Source organism: Myripristis murdjan, chromosome 10, assembly GCF_902150065.1.
Source record: "Myripristis murdjan chromosome 10, fMyrMur1.1, whole genome shotgun sequence".
Lineage (NCBI taxonomy): Eukaryota > Metazoa > Chordata > Actinopteri > Holocentriformes > Holocentridae > Myripristis > Myripristis murdjan.
Genome location: NC_043989.1, coordinates 27,580,277 through 27,602,355, shown reverse-complemented (window position 1 = coordinate 27,602,355; position 22,079 = coordinate 27,580,277). Strand labels below are relative to the sequence as shown.

The window sequence follows — 22,079 nt, the reverse complement described above, 5'->3', positions numbered from 1 at the left end:
CCTGCCATTATTTTCCACCTGTTCTGATGAATGATCAGGCTGTTGAAGCAGCAGAGGAGGTAAAATCCTTATGAACACAGAATGCATCTTTACAAAAGCACTGCAACGTGTGTATCTAATCAGGAGCCTGGATTCATACAATATAGGGAAGGGAATTTTAGAGGCAGTTTCTTGTGGAAAGTGCTTTTTAAGATTTTTTTTTTTTTTTTTTTTTTTTTTTGGCATTTCTGCTTTATTTGACAGTCACAGTGTGGAGAGACAGGAAAGGCAGGGGAGAGAGAGGGGACGACATGCAGCCTGAGGCGGGTTCAAACCCAGGACACTGTGATCAGGACTCAGCGTGTGTATGCTGTACATGCTCTTATCCGGTGTGGAAAGTGTTCTACCTTTTAATATGCAGACATGGTATGGCCACCTGGGGTCTGAGAGCAAAAATACACTACCCAGACTTATAAACATGGCCAGTCAAATATTGGGAAAGAGCAGAGAAGCTGAGAGCAAATTTCCATATGTGTGGACAATAAAGAGATTATTATTATTATTATTATTATTATTATTATTATTGTTAACAGGTGGTGCACATCTGTCCACACGAGTTAATGGGCATATGCACTGCATGCAATTCCAAAGTGTAAAAGTGGTGTTATTTGCACGCACATGGTCGGAACTGGTAATGGTTGGTAATATGTGTGGATGCAGTTATTCTCTTCCTAGGCAAAAAATTAATGAGATGACACACTGCCGGGATTTTTTCCAACATATACCAAATATTGGTATGGCTCCATAACGTGAAACAAGTTTTTAAAATTAGTATTACAAATAATGGAGGGAGCTTACTGAAAGTAACTTATATATTAGCCCCATAATGAACAGATTTTTTGTGATTTTATTATGTCAATCACAAGCATATACTGACTCCACGAGGAAATTCACAGGTTTGTCCTTTATCTTGCCTTAACCTCTGAATGTACCTGCATCAGTTGATCTATAGTTACAAATGTTCTGAGCTTACACACTCTCTGTGTCTCTCATTATGTGTGTGCAAGTGTGTGCATGCATGCACTAATCCCAGGTTTGGTCCTCTTTCGTTTGAATCCATTCAAAATGTAAATAGATGGGGCAATTCATTCATTAGGGGCTGCACATTCATTCCCATCTCATTTTGCTTTGAATGTCTCAGTTTTGATTAAAAATTCAATTCCCGAACTGAACTGAATTGAAGGTAAATGGAGGCGTAAGCAGGTGTACACACACTTGAAAAACACACTTCCCTCTTGGTAATCAGAGCTGAGGACGATGCGGTGCACAATCACACACGCATACACACACACTTGCAGCTTAGAGGCCACTTCAAAAGAGGTTCTTGAATTCAGATGAGCTCGCTGGGACAAAAGGAGTGCAGCTCGAGGGGACAACAAACACACACACACACACACACGTACGCACACATGCACAAACTATTTGAAATTTAAAAGGTGGTTTGTCGAGTGCCATGTGATTATTCCTTTTTATCTGTTGCATTAGCACACTCTTATCCATCCATCCATCCATCCACTCATCCCTTCATATGTGTGTGTTCATCTGTGCCTCTCCTCATCAGTCTGCTGTGGATCTCAACTAATACAAACAGTCCAGCAGACAGATAGATAGATAGATAGATAGATAGATAGATAGATCTGATGGATTGATGTGCTGAACTTTGGGACAACAAGGAAATTATCAGGTTTGCCAATTTGTAAAATATGTATTTACCTCTCTATCTTTCTGTCATTCTCACTTATAATCTGTTGTCATGGCAACCGTGCAGATTGTTTGCTATGTCATCTGGTTTCCATGGCGATGTCTGATCACTGACCTTGTACTGGATGACCTCTCTTTTCTGTGAGTGTGTGTTTGTGTCTGTCGCTGCATGTATGTGTGCTGGTTAGTGGGTTATGTGTGTGTGAGTCGGTTTACTCTTGGTGTGTTTACACGTGTGTTTCTGTCCACACGAGTGTTAATTCTTCATTGTGTTTATTACTTTTGTGTGTGTGTGTGTGTGTGTGTGTGTGTGTACGTCTATATGAGTTATATAAGTTTGGCGTTTTGGTTTGTGGGTGAGTGTGTGTGTGCGTTTGTGTGTGTGCATGCAGGCCAGTTGATCCTATCTCAGGTTGTTTCTCTCTATCATACTAAAATTGAGAATCGCTTGCTTTGGTGTGTGTGTGTGTGTGTGTGTGTGTGTGTGTGTAGTATGACTGATCAGGCAGTGGATTCACACAGACTGTCTGTGAAAACATGGACAGAAGAGGAGAGCGACCGGGCTGACAGCACACTTAGCAGGTAACACACACACACACACACACACACACACACACACACACACACATCTCAGAATAGCGCTTTAATATATGCTATGCCAATAATTCATTACATTATTGCTACTACACAAAAGGAGCTATTTAATAGTTGTATAGGTCCATTGTTTGATGGTATTGTGCAATGAAATACTTAAATCAATAACCTATGAGAGTTATCATTATTATCCATATCTGTGATTACGATAAGCTTTCTATCAAACTCAAAAAACAAAGAAAGTGAATAGGAGCAGCTGATTTTTGAGCGTCACTATCAACCCAACCAATCAGCATAGAGAGGACAGAAACGACCCCAGTGATTGGAGAAAATGCCTGTCAATCATTCTCAATTATAAAAGACTGCATGTCCACTCATTCATTCATTGTTATATTTCCACTGTGATGTGTGTGTGTGCTTGTGTGTGCGTGTAGAGGCCAGTCGATTTGCGATGATACCTGCTCAGAGCTACAGAGAATGGCGGCCATTGACAGAAGGGAAATTAACTCCCAGAATTCCCTCCGGGGGCGGGGTGCGCTGTCCAGGTACGACCCCTGGCAGATTAACTCATTAACAGCTAACATTTAAAAACATATATTCAGAGGTCATCTCTTTCTGCTGCATGATAATGTTTATTCTCGTACACACAGCTGTCAGTGTGACTGGTGTGTTCTCTGTGTGTCCTCAGGTTAGTCGGCATGGTGATGACACTGAGAGAATGGGCCCATAAGAGTTTGGCGGAGGAGGCCGAGCGACCCGACTCCTTCCTGGAACGTTTCCGAGGCCCCGCCCCTGTGGACCAGCAGGCCCCACACAGCAGGTTCAGCCACACCCACACCAACTCTGATACACACAATGAAAGTCTTCCTCCACTGATTTCATGACGTGAGGCATTAACAAAGAGGATTCAGGGGAGGGAAGAGGCGTAGGCGTTCAATCTGCCAGCGGTGTGAACGACATGTTTCTTCAATCTGGTGTGAAACAGTCATATACACTCCTGATCAAAATCTTAAGACCAGTTGAAAATTTACAAGAATTTACATTTTGCACTGTTGGATCTTAAGAAGGTTCTAAGTGGAGATTCAAAATGCAAAAAGAAGAAATGGGAGTGAGACAAAAAAAAAAAATTGAGTAAGCAATTTATTGCAAACAACAATTAAACTGAAATAGGCTGTTCATCAGCTGATCAAAAGTTTAAGACCACAGCCTTTAAAAGCCCAAATCTTGGCAAACATGTGGATTCAGTGTCATTTTCTGTCAGGTATCCACACTGTCATGACTTCCTGATCTACATCACTTTCTGAGATGAACTCTTTCAGGACGAATTTTGAAGTGACTGAGGTGATGAGACAACTGAAGGCAGCCTTGAAGGCATGCACATGAAAACATCATCTGACACATATACATCTCTCTCTGTCTCTCTTTGTCCCTCTCACTCCTCTCTCTCAGGAGGAGGAGGTGTAATGTCTTGGTTTTGTCTCCATCTGATGATGTATACTACCACTGGCTGATGGTGATTGGTGCTGCTGTTCTCTATAACTGGACCTTCCTCGTCGTCAGGTCAGCAGCCACAGATCATTACTACGACTACTCGTACTATACTGCTAGTGCTACTCCTACTACTACAACAACTGCTGCTAGTAATACTAGTACTACTCTCACTGATAATACTGCTGCTATTACTTGCTATTACTACTATGGCAGATAGTACTACTACTACTTCAATTACAGTTCAAAACAAGGTGACATATTTGTTCATGGTTAGTCCAGAAGGGGGCTGCATGATAAATGATTCATCATTCATCCATGTGTTGCAGGGCCTGTTTTGATGAGCTCCAGATGCGGGGTGTGTTGGGGTGGCTGGTGCTGGACTATCTCTGTGATGGAGTGTATATCCTGGATATGGCTGTTCGTCTCCGCACAGGTATTAAAGTAATACCAGAAATCAAGTTCCGTGTCTTGGAAAGGTGAAGCATTTCTATGTCCTTTGCTTGTCCAGAGTTTCTGGATCAAGGCTTGAAGGACCATACTGTTCAATTTGACCTCCCATCAACAGTCATGACACAGCTGAGTGAATTGGAGTAAGTGAGGTTTGACCTCTAAGCTACGAAAGCATATTCTGCACACACCTATGCAACTAATGGTTGTGATGGGCACATATGATCAGCGATTCCTGAGGATCCACAGGAGGAGCTGGTGGATGTTGCTGGAGAAAAGGATGCCTGTGTTATTTTCCTCAGGCTCAGCCATGACCTACTCCCAGTTAAGCAGCAAAACATGGATTGATGGAAGGATAGATGGGCATACAATCATGAATTTTGACAAGAAGCCAAAAAAGAACTGACGGTGCCCTTTTCATTGAATACATCTGAGAGTCATCTGAGAGTGATTTACAGTCAAATCCTAAAGTGTACCTTGGCAACTAAAGTTTATCATTGCTTTGTTCTATTTCAAGGTTTCTTGGATCAGGGTTTGATGGTGAAAGATGTGCGTTGTCTGAGAGAAACCTACTTTCGTACCCTCCAGTGCAAACTTGACATCTGTTCCATCCTCCCCACCGACCTGCTGTACCTCACCTTGGGAACTGGCTACACTCCTCTTCTTCGATTCAACCGGCTGCTTCGCCTAACACGTTTGTTTGAATTCTTCGAACGGACGGAAACGCGAACAGGCTACCCCAACGCTTTCCGCATCTGTAAACTGGTTCTCTACATCTTGGTGATCATCCACTGGAATGCCTGTGGGTACTACAGCTTCTCCAAGGTCCTGGGACTTGGCTCTGATTCCTGGGTTTACCCCAATGCTTCTGATCCAGAGTTTAGCACTCTGACCAGAAGTTACATATACTGTCTTTACTGGTCGACTCTTACACTGACTACCATCGGAGAGACGCCGCCGCCTGTTAGAGATGAAGAGTATCTGTTCCTGGTATTTGACTTTCTGGTACGTTCTTATGATTGAGATAACAGCTTTGGTGTCACTGTCTTACCTTGACTTATAGTTTCTTAAACCTATTCTAGCCTGAGGTATAATACCCTGAAATCTTGTGGGTCCCACGGAATGCATTGTATCTAGAATGTATTTAAAATGCACTAAATATTAGCCTACGGTACAATAGCCTTAGATTCTGTGTTTTCCAGTGAATCCATGAATGTAAAATGCACTAAATATTCTGTTTATTTGTTTTAGGTTGGCGTTCTGATTTTTGCCTCCATTGTGGGGAATGTTGGAGCAATGATCTCCAATATGAACGCAACAAGAGCAGCCTTCCAGAGCCGCGTAGATTCCCTGAAACACTACATGCATTTCAGACACGTCAGCAAGGAGCTGGAGCAGCGGGTCATCAGCTGGTTTGATTACCTGTGGAGCAATCAGAAAGCTATAGACGAACAGGAGGTGTTGAAGAGTCTGCCCAGTAAACTGAGGGCGGAGATTGCTATTAATGTTCACCTGGACACACTGAAGAAGGTAAAAAGCCGACTATAACGATACCCTAATACATCTCAGGGGATCAATAGCCCTGTACACAGTATCTGACTCTATCTTTGATCGGACCAGTGTAGCAAAAAAGAATGTTCTTCTTCTATTTTAATTAGGGCAATGAATTTATATAGCAACACTGTTGTGCATTTTACTGAAATGAACCAAATGAAAACCGTTCTGTGACCCATTTTTAGTTGTGACCCTACATTTGGGACACACCGCCCAAATGTGAGCATCTTAAAACCTTAAATTCCATAACTCCTTAACCTCTATAAATGTATTGCATTTAATGCTCATTATCACTAATTTCCACCTCAATATTAATGATAACCTCAATAAAGAGGGTAACAACAACAAAGAAGGCCAAGCCCCTTCCTTTCCAAGTTCTCCCATCCCATAGCATTTTAATTTCCAACCCGTTAATATGTCAATAACATATGTCAACCTCACATTTTTTATCCTCTAATTAATTTCAGCATTTAACCCAAATCCCTCTAACATCTTGAAGTGTAACTACTTAAAGCCCACAAACCTCAAATTATTAAATTATTAAACTCCATCACTAAGCTCAGATGGGAGACTGCCACCAACATGCATTTGGAGACACTGAAGGAGCTAATATTTAAACCATTAAATCTTTAACCATGCAGCCATATGCCCATTATGCCCTCAAAACCTTTAAACCTGTAGTTTCCATAAACTCAAAACCCTTAAAATCAGTAACCCATTTTACATTTGTGATAATGTGGGAAAAAAATCTAAATCTGTTCCTCAGCTTCCATTTCTATCAATCAGGAGATATTACTATTGCTACAGCAGTTTCTGAATCTGTGTGTGTGTGTGTGTGTGTGTGTGTGTGTGTGTGTGTGTGTGTGTGTGTGTGTGTGTGTGTTGTGCACATGCATGTGCATAGGTACGTATATTCCAGGACTGTGAAGCAGGCCTGCTTGTGGAGTTGGTGTTGAAACTTCGTCCGCAAGTCTTCAGTCCTGGAGACTACATCTGCAGAAAGGTTAGTATAATTTGTACTACTGCTGTTAATAGAACTACAGTGCTATTCATAACTACCGTTTGTACTGCAACAACTTCTGACGCAAATGCGTCTATTATTGGACAGCTAGCAGCTAGACATCCATTATCTATTGAGTTGTTACTTCCCACAAAATTCAGATGACCCCACCAACAGACAGACACAGTCAGCACATAGTATTTAAACAGCCTTAGTGATGCATAGGCCAATTTAAGCAGCTGTATAAAGTAAATTTAATCCCTGCAGCGCTGAAATCAAACAGGTACATCTGCCTTAACCTGTGCATCCTCAGAAATTTGAATACGCATTTCAGTTTTGGATTAACACAGAATCGAAATCTTTCCCTCCTTATGTTTTCCAACCTGTTTCTTAGGGAGATGTGGGTAAAGAGATGTACATAATTAAAGATGGCCGCCTGGCGGTGGTGGGGGAGGATGGAGCCAGCCAGCTAGCTGTTCTGACTGCAGGAAGCTGCTTCGGGGAAATCAGCATCCTGAACATCAGCGGCAGCAAGATGGGGAATCGACGCACGGCTAATATCCGGAGTCTAGGCTACTCCGACCTCTTCTGCCTGTCCAAACAAGACCTGATGGAGGCGCTGCAGGAGTTCCCCCATGCCAGGGCCCAGCTGGAGCAGAGGGGGCGGGACATCTTGCAGAAGGAGGGGCTTCTAGAGGAAGTCAATGTGTCTGCAGGGGAGGAGCTGGAAGAGAAGGTGGAGAGACTGGAGTCCAGTCTGGACCGGTTACAGGTAATACTAATACTACTACCACGGCCTTTACGAGTCATGACAATAATGCCTCAACAGTTGTGAACACCAAAAAACTGATGCATTAATTTCATATAACATTTGGTGCCTGGTGCCATTTAGCTTGTGAGTTAATGAAACGTGAGATGCATTTTTAACATTTACAGTGTTATTTGTGTTTGTTGGATATTTTACCGCTGCTGTGAATGTAAAGTGAGAAAACCGTGTCGCCTACAGACCTGTCTGGCCCGCCTGCAGAGCGAGTTCAACTCCTCCCAGCTTCGCCTCAAACAGCGAATCACAGCCCTGGAAAACAGCGTCACCACGGTAGCCACAGGGAGCGGCTTCCTGTCAGACGCTGACGGCAACGAGAGTGTCTCGGGGGGTGATGGCATTCGCAGCGAAATCAACATCCGCCTCTGATAGGATATACCGTTTCCATGGAAAAAGCATTCTCACTGCTGCAAATGAGTTAGCCTGCTGCTTTCTTTTTCATCAGCCCATAAAAATAATCATTAAACTGCAGTCCTCTCATTTAGTGCTGTGAACGGATCACAGTTAAACACAAGGCTTTCTTCATATTGTGTATGGCTTTTTATATGGACTTTAAAGAATCTTGCACGTTGTATGTAGTTTAAATACAGTATCTTCATGCATTACATAGTTTATGTATTTCTATCTTAAAGCTTTTTCAGAGTGTAAATCAATACACTATCCTAACAGCTTAGTCACATGGTAATAGTGAGAGTGAGATCCATGTTCACTGTATGCCTCAGAAACCACAACGAAGCCCAATAACACAAATTCAACAATTACAGTTTCCTCATGGATCACTGATATTACCATTTTCTTCAGTAGGATGGGCTCTTGTTAATCTAACTTGAGAAAAATGGAAAACTTAACTTTTTGGAAAAGCCTGATCATTATCTTTAATGTTTTTTTTTTTATTTTTAAATTTAATTAATTTATTTATTTGTACTTCAGAAAACATTGTAGTCTATTGTTAGCATTATTGGCACATTTATTGTTTGTAATAAATGTTGTTTTATCCCCTCTGAACATTCCTTGTGTGTTTGTGTGTGTGTGTGTGTGTGTGCACACATGCACTATTAACCATGCCATACCCTCGACATGGCTTTGTTGCTAACTTGGGACCAAAGTCCAACATCACATGACTAGAAGGTTTCAGGAAGTGATTTTTAAGAAACTCAGGAAAACCGGAAGATAACGCAGGCTCAACCAGGTAGAACGACACTGTCATGGTTCTCTCTCCACCTTTCTCTCTTTCTCTCTCTCTCTCTTACAGTTTCTGCCTTTCATTCCCCTGCTTTATTTCTCTTCTTCCACCTGCTTCTTTTTTCCTCTTCATCTCTTCTTTCTGTTTCTTTCCCCTTGTCATTATCTGTGTCCTCTTTTTCCTCCCCTCCTCTCCTCTGTCTCTTTCTGTCTCAGTCTGTTCATACAAACCAGGTCTAGTATCCCTGACTAATGTCATTTGATGGAGCTTGATTAACAAAGGAAAACATTATAAATGCCATCATTTTATTATGTTTGTTTTGTTTTCTTTTCTTTTCTTTTTTTTTTTTTTTTTAAAGTTAATCAATTTTAAGGTCAGATCAATGTCATGCAGATGTTAACATTTTTTCCCTTGTTCCTACTGACAGTAATAGACCTGTAACCTCAGTGGATCTACCTGAGTGTGTTTGTGCATGTATTAACTGTGCCTCTGTGTGCTTGTTTATTCTCTGTGTGGATATGTATTTGTGCATGCACCTGCACAAATGTGTGTGTATGTACATGCATGTTTCAGAGATGGAGACTGTCAGTGTGTTGCTGTGCGTGGTGTTAGTGGCCAGCGTGACACCAGTGTCTGCTGCGACACAGGTAAACCATGTCACTTTTCAGTTGTGCTTTTAAATATTTGATGGCTATCCCACTTATTATTTATTAGAATAGCATCAACAACCAGGATGCCACATGTTGCTGTTATTCAGGCCTAAGCAGGGAGGAGGAAATTCAGTCCATTTGCCAGGAAAAAACGTTGGCATTTTATGTCTCTGCAAATCAAAGACACATTGAAATCCCACATTTTCAAGTTTCATGACGCAGTATAAAAAACACTGCAGTGGGAGACAGGCGTGGCAGTAGATGGCAAAATCAACATTATTTTGATTTTGCAAAGAGCTGTATTCATTTGAACTAACATTTGCTCGCTGTTATTAGCAAACAAGCAGTTAGGGTTTTGTGACATCCTACTCTTAACCATGACCTTTTCCAAACCTTAACCAAGTAGCTAAATAAGTAGTTAACAAGTTTCATTTGCACATGTGTGAATATTTACAGTCATGTGACGTTCACGCAAGCTCCACCACACTGGCTGCAAGTCTAAATGATGACATGCAATGTATTTTTGGTTCAAAAATGTTGACATTTCATCGTATTTGTTTGTTTGCAGGAACCAGTTTTTAAATTTTGTGGGTTATGGGTGTTTGATTTCCTTTACTTGTTGCTGGGGATTTAAGGTTAAGGCTAAGATTAACACCTAAATGCCCAAAGTGTTACAAATCATCTGCAGAAACCTAACACCTAAGTCAAATATCACTTCTTTCAAGGACATCTTGCCTTAGGTAAGGTAAGGATAAAGTGTTGCTGCACAATCTTTGGGTATGTTTTTTCTAGGTGACACTGTGTATGTCTGTGTTAGATGTAGATATAATTGGACACACATGTGTATGTATCTCTGTGTATGTGCATCCAGCCTGGCCTCATAGAGCGCCTCCTGTTGGCCGCCCATCAGCGTCCCTGGCTGTGGGGGGTCTATGTCTTCACTGTTGGACTTCCCATCATCCTCTTCATCAGCTTCATGTGGCCTGATAAGGTACTGTAGGTTGGAGTGTTCCTAAAGATCTGTCCAGCGGTAGAACAATGAAAAACCTGATGATGATGATGATGATGATGATGATGATGATGTTGGTGGTGTATATGTTTGTGTGTGTGCAGAGGTTTGGACCCCCTGATCAAGACTACTACTATAAAAAGTCTGATGACGCTCAACCAGACGACCCTGAGTTCTCACAGCAGACACAAACACAGCATGTCAATGGTAATGTGCTTATTAATATCAGTAGAAATAGTACTAGTGATAATAGAGGTATCAGTAGTAGTACCAACCTGCAGTGAATGTGGTTGTCATAGTGATAACAATAGCAGCAGCACCTGTAGTTGTAGCACTGCTCCTGCTGTTATTGATAATGACAGCATTCTGTTCTGTTATTGATAATGACGGTATTCTGTTCTGTTATTGATAATGACAGTATTCTGTTCCGTTATTGATAATGACAGTATTCTGTTCTGTTCCGTTCCGTTCCGTTCTGTTCTGTGCAGGGAGGGCTGGCGTTGCTGTGGCCAGGAGGAGAGACACTCAGACCAGCCAAAGGAAGTCTGACTTAGACCTGAAGGTGAGATTCAGTTTGGATCAGAATGAGCATCAGGATTATCGACGAGGCATTTATAGAAAATCAGATTTGAAAATTAATATATTTTAAAATTAATATAATTTATGTTGAAAGTTATTTATTCACCTTGGATGAAAGCTGTGAGCGGCACACACTGTCCCCTTGAACATGACTGGTATTCTGAACGAGTGTCCCTTTGTCTGATGATGGCACTGAGTGCAACACTGTGATTTTTCCCTTTAGTCATAATCCTAGTTTGTAATTTGTATGACCTGTCCTGTACAATATGTAAGTATATGCAACTGTAACGAGTAGCAGGTTCTACTATAAATAATCTATGAACATTTTTGAGAAATTCCAAAGATAAAAACATGAAATCCAAGGACATGTTTGGAGCTGTTTTGGAATCATGAAAGCCTTTCCTCCACATTGATCGTGGCCTCCATTGTCAACGTTTTGTTTTAAAAGCACAAGTTAACAGGAGATGTAGTGTTTGCATGTGGCTCATTCACACATGGGCCAGTTTTCTTAATCCTCTTGATCCCCTGCTTGGCTCTTCCACCCGAGGCAAAAACAATGTTTGTGGAGGAAATATTGGTCAACAGTGCTGCATGTTTTTTCCTCACAAACACAGAAATCTGGGGCATGTGTGCATGAGCCACATTAACTCTGAAAGTGCTAAAGTACTGCCTCTTATTGTATGCCCAACCCTATGCCCATCTGTTCTCTTCTATGTTTATTATGCACTTGATGAATTTGATGTATTGTTTTACTATAGGAACCTGCTGAAAAACAGTTCTTGAACTGAGTCAGGCTAGTCTGCATGGAACTGTAATGTTGCATTGTGACTTTCCTTTAAATAAACTTAAACTTAAACGCTCAGCTACTTGTTGTGTTAAACTGCCTTTTAAACACAGTATAACTTATTTGTGTGTGTGTGTGTGTGTGTGTGTGTGTGTGTGTGGGTGTGTGTGTGTGTGTAGAGTCGATGATCAGCGCAACAAGCGGGGAAAAGGGAAGTCTACATTGGTGTGGAATCTTCTTCTCAGTTGTTGCCATGGAGAAAAGTTCTTGCTGCACATCTGGGTTCTCTAGGCGGCGGTGTATTGTCACATCTTGCACTGCATGATCAAGACTATGTGTTGTGTCTACACAGAGTCAAGGACCGACTACTGTATTTGCAGTGCAAGCTAAATAATCTACAGTATTATGTCTTATAATCACACTTTTTACATAGCAAATAATGTGGTTAAGAATAATTTCTAATTCATGTAAACTAGATTAAATATTGTTCTGTGATCATCACATCTTTAAATGTGGCTCATATTCTGAACATGTGTGCCTGCTATTTCAGTGAAGTTTAAGGTTAGAATTCTTTTGTTCCTCTGAGAGAGTATATAAAGGTAGCTTTATTATATAGAGGAAAACAGCGAAAACTGTCAAAGAACACCATAAATTATAACAAGCAATACTACCTCATTAGCCCAACTCTCAGTCAGTGTAGTAAGTGTTTTTTTTTTTATGGAACTGGCGCCACCACCTGGTAACTTGATGTTAAAACAGACTCAGTGCTTAGCCAGCTGTATATATCAACATTAATCCGCCTGTTAGATGATCTGCCAGTTTGACACTAATACATTTCTCATATGCACCATACACAGCCATATTCTGACTAGATCCATTTCTCCATTTAGGTGATTTGGATGTTTGCTGGGAGTGAACTGACACCATCTAGATCCAACTATTTTGCAAATGTTTAATTTTGTGTTGTATGGATATATTTTGCTGGAAATAATATACTGATTGTGTGGGATGTGTTTTATAATGCTAGATATATACCAGCAGTGTTAATTTACGTTAATTTGACCCAATTTCCCTCTTGGGGATCAATAAATTATTTCTGATTCTGATTCTGATACATGTTGATTCTGATACCTATTCCCTTTCCCCTTTATTCTCCTATTATTTTCCCTACTCCCCTTTCCTTTTCCTTTATCAGTTCTATGACTGGTCAGTTTTTTAACCAGTGCCACCTGTGTTCAGGAATCCAAAGAAGGATTTACAACCTTTTCTTCTTGTGTTTTTTTCTGATAATGGCCTACCCTTCTTTCAGTTTAACGTTTAAAGTTCAAAAGTTGCAACATTTTTTAAAAGCACCTTTTCACATTAGTTAATTTTCCATATTCTTATATACACCTGTGTGACAAAAAAAAAAAAAAAAAAAAAATTGCCCTCAAGTTTTAAGTTATTTGAAGACAAAAAATGCACACTGCTCATCTTTGGGAGCAAGAGCAGCATGTTACCTTTTCATTCCCTGCCTGGTCAATTTGCCAGTGTTTGTCTGGTATATAAAATATTTATCCAGGCTACTGCTGTCCAAAAAAAAAAAAACTTCTCGATGCGTTTAAAGACAGTTTTTAGGGCACAAAATAGAAAAACATTGGCTGGCAGAGAGGGCCTGAGAGAATGCAAGAAATCATGGTGCTGGCAAGCGGAGAGAACAGAGGGGAGGGGAGAGATAAGGAGAGGACAAGAGAAAAGGTCACAGCCAAGGACAAAACACAAGAGATTTAGAGCTGTTGAGCAACACACACACACACACACACACACACACACACACACACACTGCACTTTGGACGACCCTGTGCCTTTTGTCTCCTCTGATGAAACACACATGCATGAGCTCAAGTTTGAAGCCTGAATATGGTTACACCCTTTTCATATCATCTTTGTTATATGATCAGGTGAGTCTATTCCGGTAAATCAGAAGAGTTTTCCCCATTAGTTCTGCTGGTTTTTGGCATACTGTTCCGAAGACGCCCCCTGCATACTTTATGATTTTATGACTGTAGAGAATCAGGTATTCCTGCAGCCTCTCCCTCTCTCTTTCCCCACAGTTTTCTTTGACGTGAGAATTAATTTGCAAATCGAATGCTTTGTGCAGGCTCCTGAGAGCAGGAAATCTAACAGATTAAACTCTTGTAAGAAGAGTTGCGTTGCAGCCCTAGAGTTTGCAAGCCTTTTGTGCTCTTGAGCAGGGAGAGGATGGGAGGCGTCCTGTTGCTTCTCATCGGACTGATGGTCATCACGGCTGGCTGTCCGTCTTTGGCTGTAAGTATACAAATTCACCAAATCTTTGATAAAGAATCTATCAGGTACATTGGTGTTCTTGCTATAGCTTACATCTATTTGGAAAATCTGACTCTCTGGGATAGTAAGTATCTAGGTTTTGAAGCACTGCTGCTTTGCTTGAGTATTTCCATTTAATGAGACTCTTTTTGCACTACATTTCAGAGGGAAATCTTGCACCTTTTACTAACTACATTTGGCAACTGGAGTTACTAGTAAGCTTTTCCATTCTAAATATCAAACCATGCCTGTGTGTATGGTTGTCCTTGACTGTGTAGGTGAATGTTGCCAGGTCTGGTCAGTGAGTATGTCTGAGCATAGAGATGTGGTTTGGGATTTCCAGTATTTACCTTTGCTGCACAATTTTCTGTCAATTTCCTCCTCTTTCACAGCAAAAAGAACAGTTATATCAAATCGTATGTGCTGGTAAATATAATTCCTTTGTGTCTGTTCTTGTATGTCTATGACCAAATGTCCTCACAAAGACTGAAAAACCTCCAACGTGAGGACATTTGGTCAGCCCGCACCTCGTTAAAACGTCAATCAACATGTATAGGTATCCATGTATAGGGTAGAAAATTGTTTCTGCACTGCTTGTTGTGGGCTGAAACTTGAAACTCTTGCATGTCTGGTCACAGCCTAATCTGGAAAGTGCGTGTGCAAAACACCTGGGTGTGGCCAGAAGTGCAAAGCCACTAGAAAGCAGTGCAGCAATAGTTTTCTCCCCTGTTATATGTTTATTTACTCAGTGAAGAGTTTATGGCTTAGAATTTGGGTTTAGGCTGAAGACTAGAATTAGTGTCAGGTTATGGTTATGGTTAAGGTTATACTTGGGGTTTGGGTTAAATAGGGTTAATAATCTCAAATGTTTCACATAAACAAATGTCTTTTTTTAAATTCTCTATTGATTGACACCATACATTAGTGATTCAAGCTATTTCCACTTCATGAAAGCTACATTTGCTGTTTTAAGCACCTATGAGTGGGGTCCCTCTTTCCCAAGACCTGCAATCTCTGTTACAATAATACAAGCATATGTGTGTGTGTCCTGTTTTTGACTGCTTTCGGGACACACACACCACACTTAAGACCAGTTAACTGGGGATGGCTTGTTCAAATGGAGACAAATTGGAGATAGCCGTGCCTCCATTTGGAAAAAGCTGCTTTTTGGGTCAGTGATTACGGTTAGGTGTTAGGAATGATACACTCGATATCTCACACCTACCCCTATCTCTAATTTCGGTAGTACCGGTGGCATGCAAGCTGAGTCTTCAAGAGGAAAAGCACTGGCGCATGTCTGTGACTTACCTGTCGCCACCCTGAAGAACAACACGCCTCAATACCAGTTCTGAGTTCACGTGAAACCATTTTGGGCAAAATTCCCTTGTTTTAACTTACCCAGACTGAGACATGATGTTCAGTGCCATTTTCAGCTCTGTTCCTCCAGTAGTTTGGTTCCCACTGGTAGCATTTCATGTTAGTTTAACATGAAGACTTGAAGTCTATGGAAGTCATTAGCCTAGCTGCATCAAAATGAAAAAAATACACCTACAGCATCTCTTAAGCTGTCTTATTAAAATACACCTTTTAAATACACATTTAAATGTGTGTGTGTGTGTGTGTGTGTGTGTGTGTGTGTGTGTGTGTGTGTGTGTGTGTGTGTGTGTGGGGCAAAAAAAAAAGTTGCAAAACAGTTGGCTAAATACTGTTCTGTGTCTGCCATCATTGGCAGTTATTACATATGGAAAAGACGCTGTCACCTTTATCCATAGCCTTCATGGTCTCAATCTGCCCTGTCTAATAGCCTGTAGTTCACTCTGTGGTCAAGATCTTGTATTGTTGTATGTTGACTCTTGCTACTATTGGGTTTTGATGTTATATATGTTTTTTTCTGAAAATTCAATAAATGAATTCAAATGTGTGCGTGTGTGTGTGTGTGTGTGTGTGTGTGTGTGTGTGTGTGTGTGTGTGTGTGTGTGTGTTTGTAGGCATCAGACAGCTGTCATGAGGAGTTGACTCGTCTGAGGGAACAAGAGAAACTTCTGAAGAGCCGTGTTCAGAAACAAGAACTCCTCCTGCACAGATTACAGCTACTGAACCAACCGCAGTCTGGCAACAAGACCAAACCCAGACAAGACCAGGCCCAGAGCACACAGCACAGAGGTCAGCTCATTTTCCCTGGAAAACAATGCTTGATAACTGAGCTCAGTATTTGTTGGAATATTTGTTGCATCATTTTTTTTTTTTTCAAATCAAGTCTATCTAAATGTTGGATGCAACTTTATTTTATGCAACTCTCATACTAAAATCAGCTGTGAAAATGCTGAAACAGAAACAAGAAAATACACCAGACATTCACAGTGTGCATGTGTGTGGATGTATCAGACTGTGCCCAGGTCTTCATCTCTGGCTCCAAATCCAGTGGTTTCTACAGTGTCAAACCCCAGGGCAGCCCCTCTCCAGTCAGAGTCTACTGTGATATGACTGAAGGAGGAGGCTGGACAGTCATACAGAGACGGGTTGATGGCTCCGAGAGGTTTAACAGGTGTGTGTACGTGTATGTGTGTGTGTGTGTGTGTGTGTGGAAGTCAAGCAGGGAAACAATGTGAAGCAATATACCCTGCTTTTATGCCTCTTTAAAAACAGTTAGATAAAGAGAAATACAGAGAAAGTGGTCAGGTGATTAGAAATAAACTGATGTCTGTTATAGTGATGCTTCGATTCCTTATTTTTAATTAACTAAACATTTAATGTATCTATCTATCTATCTGTCTGTCTGTCTGTCTGTCTGTCTGTGTATCAGGTCATGGGCTGAGTATAAGGATGGTTTTGGAGACATGGAGTCACAATCAGGAGAGTTTTGGCTGGGAAATGACAACCTGCATTACATTACTGCACAAGGTTGATATTAGAAACTTTTTTGTCAATGCACTCATTGTCATTAGTGAATGAGGCATCATCATCTGCAAAGATGATTAAAAATAAAAAAAAATTATGACATTTAAATTATTTAAATGCCTTAAAATGGTGTGTATCATGGCTTTCAGTAACAGGTAACATCCTTTTCTGTGTCTAGAGCCAATCACAGGAGAAATAATGTCCATCAGTAAAAAATTGGTTGGATTTATAATTTAATATGTCATTATTTTCTCATTTGTCCTGTAAGCATTTATAATTCTTCTCTCTACTACAGGAGATTATTCTTTAAGAATTAACATGGAAGACTTTCAGGGTAACCAACGCTACGCAGATTACAAGAACTTCAAGGTGGCTCATGAAAAGGTGGGATGGATGAAAAGTTATTTAAATGGAGAGATACACTGCTGTTCATTATAAATGTCAGTTGTCCCATGACAAAATAAAGCTTTCCCATTCAAAAGTCAGAGTAAATACTTAACCTCCATGATATGTTTGAAAGTACTGAGAACATATCAAGCACATATCAAGGACATATTAAGAAAGGCAGGTAAGGTATATTCTATACCTTATTACTGTGATATCTAACAATAGAAGTGCCACTCTAAGCAAAACATGCAAGGTCAGAGGATGGATACAGATCCCAGTCAAGGACACATTGCATAGTGACCTGAACCATGACAATGTATGGGAAGCCCAAGTTTCATTGCCAGGCTACCCATCGCTTTCACACAGTCTTTACAGTCTTTACAAGACAACTGAATCAGCTGAGGAAATTTATGTGTCTATATGTGATCAGTCACACAAGTTCAAACACAGAGTCCATTTCAAACTGTAACACCATCTTCCTTTTACTCGCTTTCTTACAGACTCTCTCCATCAGAATTCTTGGATTTGATATTCACCGTCCCTCTCTCTTACTTTGTATAGGACCAATATCGACTTACCTTTGGAAGCTACTTGGGTACAGCTGGAGATGCTCTGTCTGGTAACTATCAGGTCGGTGTGTCAGAGTGGGCCAGTCACCAGGGCATGAAGTTCAGCACCTATGACCAGGACAATGACAACTACATCAGAAGCTGTGCCCAGGAAGACAAAGGAGGCTGGTGGTTCAACAGGTAGGAGTTTCAGTCAGGGCTCATAGATGCAGAGGTTCCACCAAGTGTCCAAGGCACTGAACCTCCTGCAGCTTCAGAGCTGCTGCTCTCTCTGACCCTTACATCTGACCTCAATGAATTTCTGCTGCAGCATTACATTGTCACATGAAACAAACATGTCCATCAACACATTTACATCCATTCTTTACTTTTAAATAAAAGATTCCTTCCCCTCTCTCTTTCTCAGGTGCCATTCAGCCCATCTTAATGGCCTGTACTACCATTACGGACACTACAGTGCGAAGACAGATGATGGTGTAGTTTGGTTCACTTGGCGAGGATGGTGGTACTCACTCAAGACGAGCATCATGAAGCTCAGACCTTCTGAGTTCAGAATTGATCCAACTGACGACCCCAATGCTGTTCGAAATCTTGGCTCTCCTTCCTAAGTCAGCGATGAGGGACAAGGCATAAGCGGGTGTCAAACTTTTGTGGTATGACTATCTTGGCCAACAACACCCCGGTAAAGAGAATCATAATAGTATTCTTCAAGCATTGCTGGAAAATATGTTCAAATATACACTTGAGAACATATTTAAGGCTTCAAAACTACATTTACTGGGTCTTTTTAAAACACATACATTCCAGACATAAATGCACGTAAGATGCAATGAAGATGTGATCACACAAACCATCTCTACAAGCATTTTGACTGAGGCCAAAAACAGTCCCATACAGCAGTGATTCCCAACCAGGTGTACGCGTACCCCTAGGGGTACGCGAGCACATTGCAGGGGGTACGTGGAAACATTTCATAACATTACAACTTTTGGAGAATCATCAGCACATATGAGTGAGGGGGTACTCATGGTCTGACAAAAAGGCTCAGGGGGTACACAAGACGAAAAAGGTTGGGAAACACTGCCATACAGCATTTGTACAAGAGCTTATTACGGCCAATTGCATTTTAAAGTTTTGCAACCTGTAGTGGTCCTGTAAATAACAACACTGTGCTGTCATATTAAGGAAGTGATAAATGATGCTCGTAGGGTGATGGATCTGTCAATCACCTTTCCTTTCACTCAGCTGATTAGGGTTTAAATCCAAGCCAGAGCAGTGTTTTCGTAACCTTAACCCTGACCTTTTCCTAACCTTAACCCAGTATTTAGACAGCCTATTCAGACAGCCTATGTGGTCATATGGGTGGGAGGACTTTTGGCATTTTGCAGGGACTTTTGGCGTTTTGCATTATGAGTGTACCAATCTGTGTTTTGGTGAGGGGAAGGCAAATCTGATTCCATTTTTCAAGCAAACAGTTTGGTTAAGCTTGGAAATATGGACCTCATGCAGCAAGAAACAGCTCTGAAGCATTGCCCCGATGCAGCAATTACACCTAATCCTTAATGTATGTATTTAAGAAGCTGCAGACCATAATTCAGTGCATGGATTGTGTGTAACCAGAACACCCACATGCATACAGTATTAACATAAACCCTTTATGCAGTTATTTAGACTAACTCACAAACACTTGAATTCATTTTATGCCTTGAAATGAATGAAAGGCAAAAGACAAAGAACCACTTGCGATTCAAATTGCCAATGCATGCCTTCAAGGTTGATCATCACACTCCATACTTCATCCCAACTCATCTTGAACATATAGCAACAGCTTTATCTTTCTGTCAACTCAGTTATAACTGACATTTAACTAATAAAACAAGAGAACAATATTCCTAGTGCCTGTCTAATTATTTCAGTTTTGAAGTAGCCTATAAAAACTAACCATAGAATGTGTTGCTTTGTCGTTGTGTATAAAGAAGAAAATTCAGCAATGGAGGAGTGGGTTGACGAGCAGAGCAGCTGATTAGTTGCCCAAATTTGGCAGTTTCGCATGTTCTAGCAGTCAGAGCACCAGGAGGATCTAAACCAGGGGTTGTGAAATATTGTAGACCCTCAGGTTGACTTTCAGCAACCCACGGACCTCCATTTGAAGTGATTTTTGCCTGTCTATCAAGAGATATGTCGGTTTGTGTTCAGTATTAAATGCTTGCAAAAGATGTCTGAAGATTTAAACACATATCTGACTTCAGTCCATCCCTGATCTTAACTTTACATATATTACTTTAATAATTTCAAATATAATTATCTAATTATAAAAAGATTTTCTCGCTGATTTTTACGTTTCTTTTCAGATATTGTTTTTAATTTTCATTTTTTGCTAATTTTCTGGTAATATGTTGCACTTAATGCTCTTTTTTTCTAATTTGCTAATTGCCTTTTTCACCATATTTTTTGAGAGAAATCAAGTGAATATGCTCAGGTTTCAAAGGGTTAAATTGTTTAGACATACTTAAACACTGACAAAATGCAATGACATAAAAACACAAAGAGTTCAAATGTTCCCTCCTGTATTTCCTGCGTTCTAACAATGTCTTGTACATTAAAGTAAAGTGAAATTCAACTTGTCCTCATTTTGCTGAGGACCCTGTGGAAGACCCTCAGGAACCCCTGGGGTCCATGAACCCCTGAAAACCACAGATCTAAACCATGGGCTTGTTAGCATTATTATTAGTAGTATTAGTATTAGTAGTAGTAGTAGGAGTAGAAGTATTTATTAGCCTACATAGTTGGTTTGGGACTTATGAGTTATGGCAGTGAATCTATTAAAACTAAGGTCAGATCATGTAGGCTCATAAAAAACTGAAAAAACCTTTTAAACCCAAACTGAAAAAGTTAAAGTTTATTCGGGATTTTTTCCCCCCATATAGATCAGATTTTTGTATGGGATAGTAAAATGAGACATTTTATTTATTCCAGGCACAAAACCAGGTAGAAAACAGAGATGCGATGACGCTCTGCAATCCTTACATTTGCCTCCCCACCTCCATTTCTAACATATAAACGATGATGATCTTAATCAAAATAGAATTAATGTGTATTAGCATGAGTTGTTGTAAAGATAAATGTTTGACACTGTGGCCAAACATCAAATGACTCATTATCTTGACAACAAAGTCTCATCAGACCTTTCCGACCTGAGATAACACCCACATTTTGTCTGACTCACATTACAGTCAACCAGTGCTGTATTTAATAGTTTGCATGAGGAGAAAACAGAGCCTTCAGCTACTCCTCCTACTACTGTATTCAAATGCTGCTACTTGATAGACACATGGATGCTTGCTCACACATGCTGGATTTAGCTGGAGCTCACACACTCTTTTTCATACAATTACATCTTGTTTAAACAAAAAAGTGTTTAAATCAATAGTTCATCCTAAATAGAAAAAAGATATTTTCCCCTTTAGTCTGATGTAATCTATTCAATCAGATCTGCTTGGTCCCCTTGCACCTCAGTATAATGGAGTACAAATTGCAGCTACCCATCCCCAACAAAATTGAGGTGAATAGATACAGTTAGCAGGCAGGGGGCAGTTGTTGAAACGAAAAACTAAACAAAATGAAACTTTTCACCCCCGAAGGCTGTCTTTTTTGAGCAACACTCATATGTCTCATGAATTTGCATTCAAATAACATGATTTTACACTTTCAAAATGCATGCAGTGCATACACCAATGTCCAATCCAATGTCCAGTCCACTTTTGCTTGCAGGTGATATGACAGTCCTTCCCATTACCTTCTGTGGAGGGCAGGTGTGTCCAAATGCCACCCATCACCTTCAACGCTCATGATGTCACCAGTGAGGCCTTGCAGTGTTATGTAATGTTAGCTAATTCACTGATGTTAGCCACCAAAACGCCTTTGTTATGGTTAGGAAAAAGATAAAAAGTAACCCCCCTTGTTACCTTCAAATTTACTGGATATCCAGGAAAATCATCTTTTTTGTTGGGGGGTTGTTGTTAGGTGAGTGTGGGGTAACTGTCTCT

At 40.5% G+C, this 22,079-nt stretch overlaps 2 protein-coding genes across 2 annotated transcripts; both read left to right on the top strand.

Moving 5' to 3' along the window:
* The first annotated feature begins 2,233 nt into the window (after positions 1–2,233).
* LOC115366295 (cyclic nucleotide-gated cation channel-like) lies at positions 2,234–8,018 on the top strand. The gene is made up of 11 exons (XM_030061650.1): positions 2,234–2,322; positions 2,769–2,879; positions 3,023–3,195; positions 3,517–3,526; positions 3,784–3,894; positions 4,152–4,258; positions 4,790–5,277; positions 5,524–5,802; positions 6,731–6,829; positions 7,221–7,598; positions 7,833–8,018. Exons 1-11 carry the CDS (start codon positions 2,234–2,236, stop codon positions 8,016–8,018), a joined length of 2,031 nt encoding a protein of 676 aa, XP_029917510.1.
* A 6,047-nt stretch (positions 8,019–14,065) lies between these two features.
* On the top strand, positions 14,066–19,857 carry fgl1 (fibrinogen-like 1). The gene is made up of 7 exons (XM_030062122.1): positions 14,066–14,161; positions 16,168–16,342; positions 16,565–16,724; positions 16,983–17,080; positions 17,373–17,461; positions 18,026–18,213; positions 18,440–19,857. The coding sequence occupies exons 1-7, from the start codon at positions 14,096–14,098 to the stop codon at positions 18,639–18,641; spliced, it is 978 nt and encodes a 325-aa protein (XP_029917982.1). The 5' UTR covers positions 14,066–14,095; the 3' UTR covers positions 18,642–19,857.
* The last annotated feature ends 2,222 nt before the right edge of the window (positions 19,858–22,079 follow it).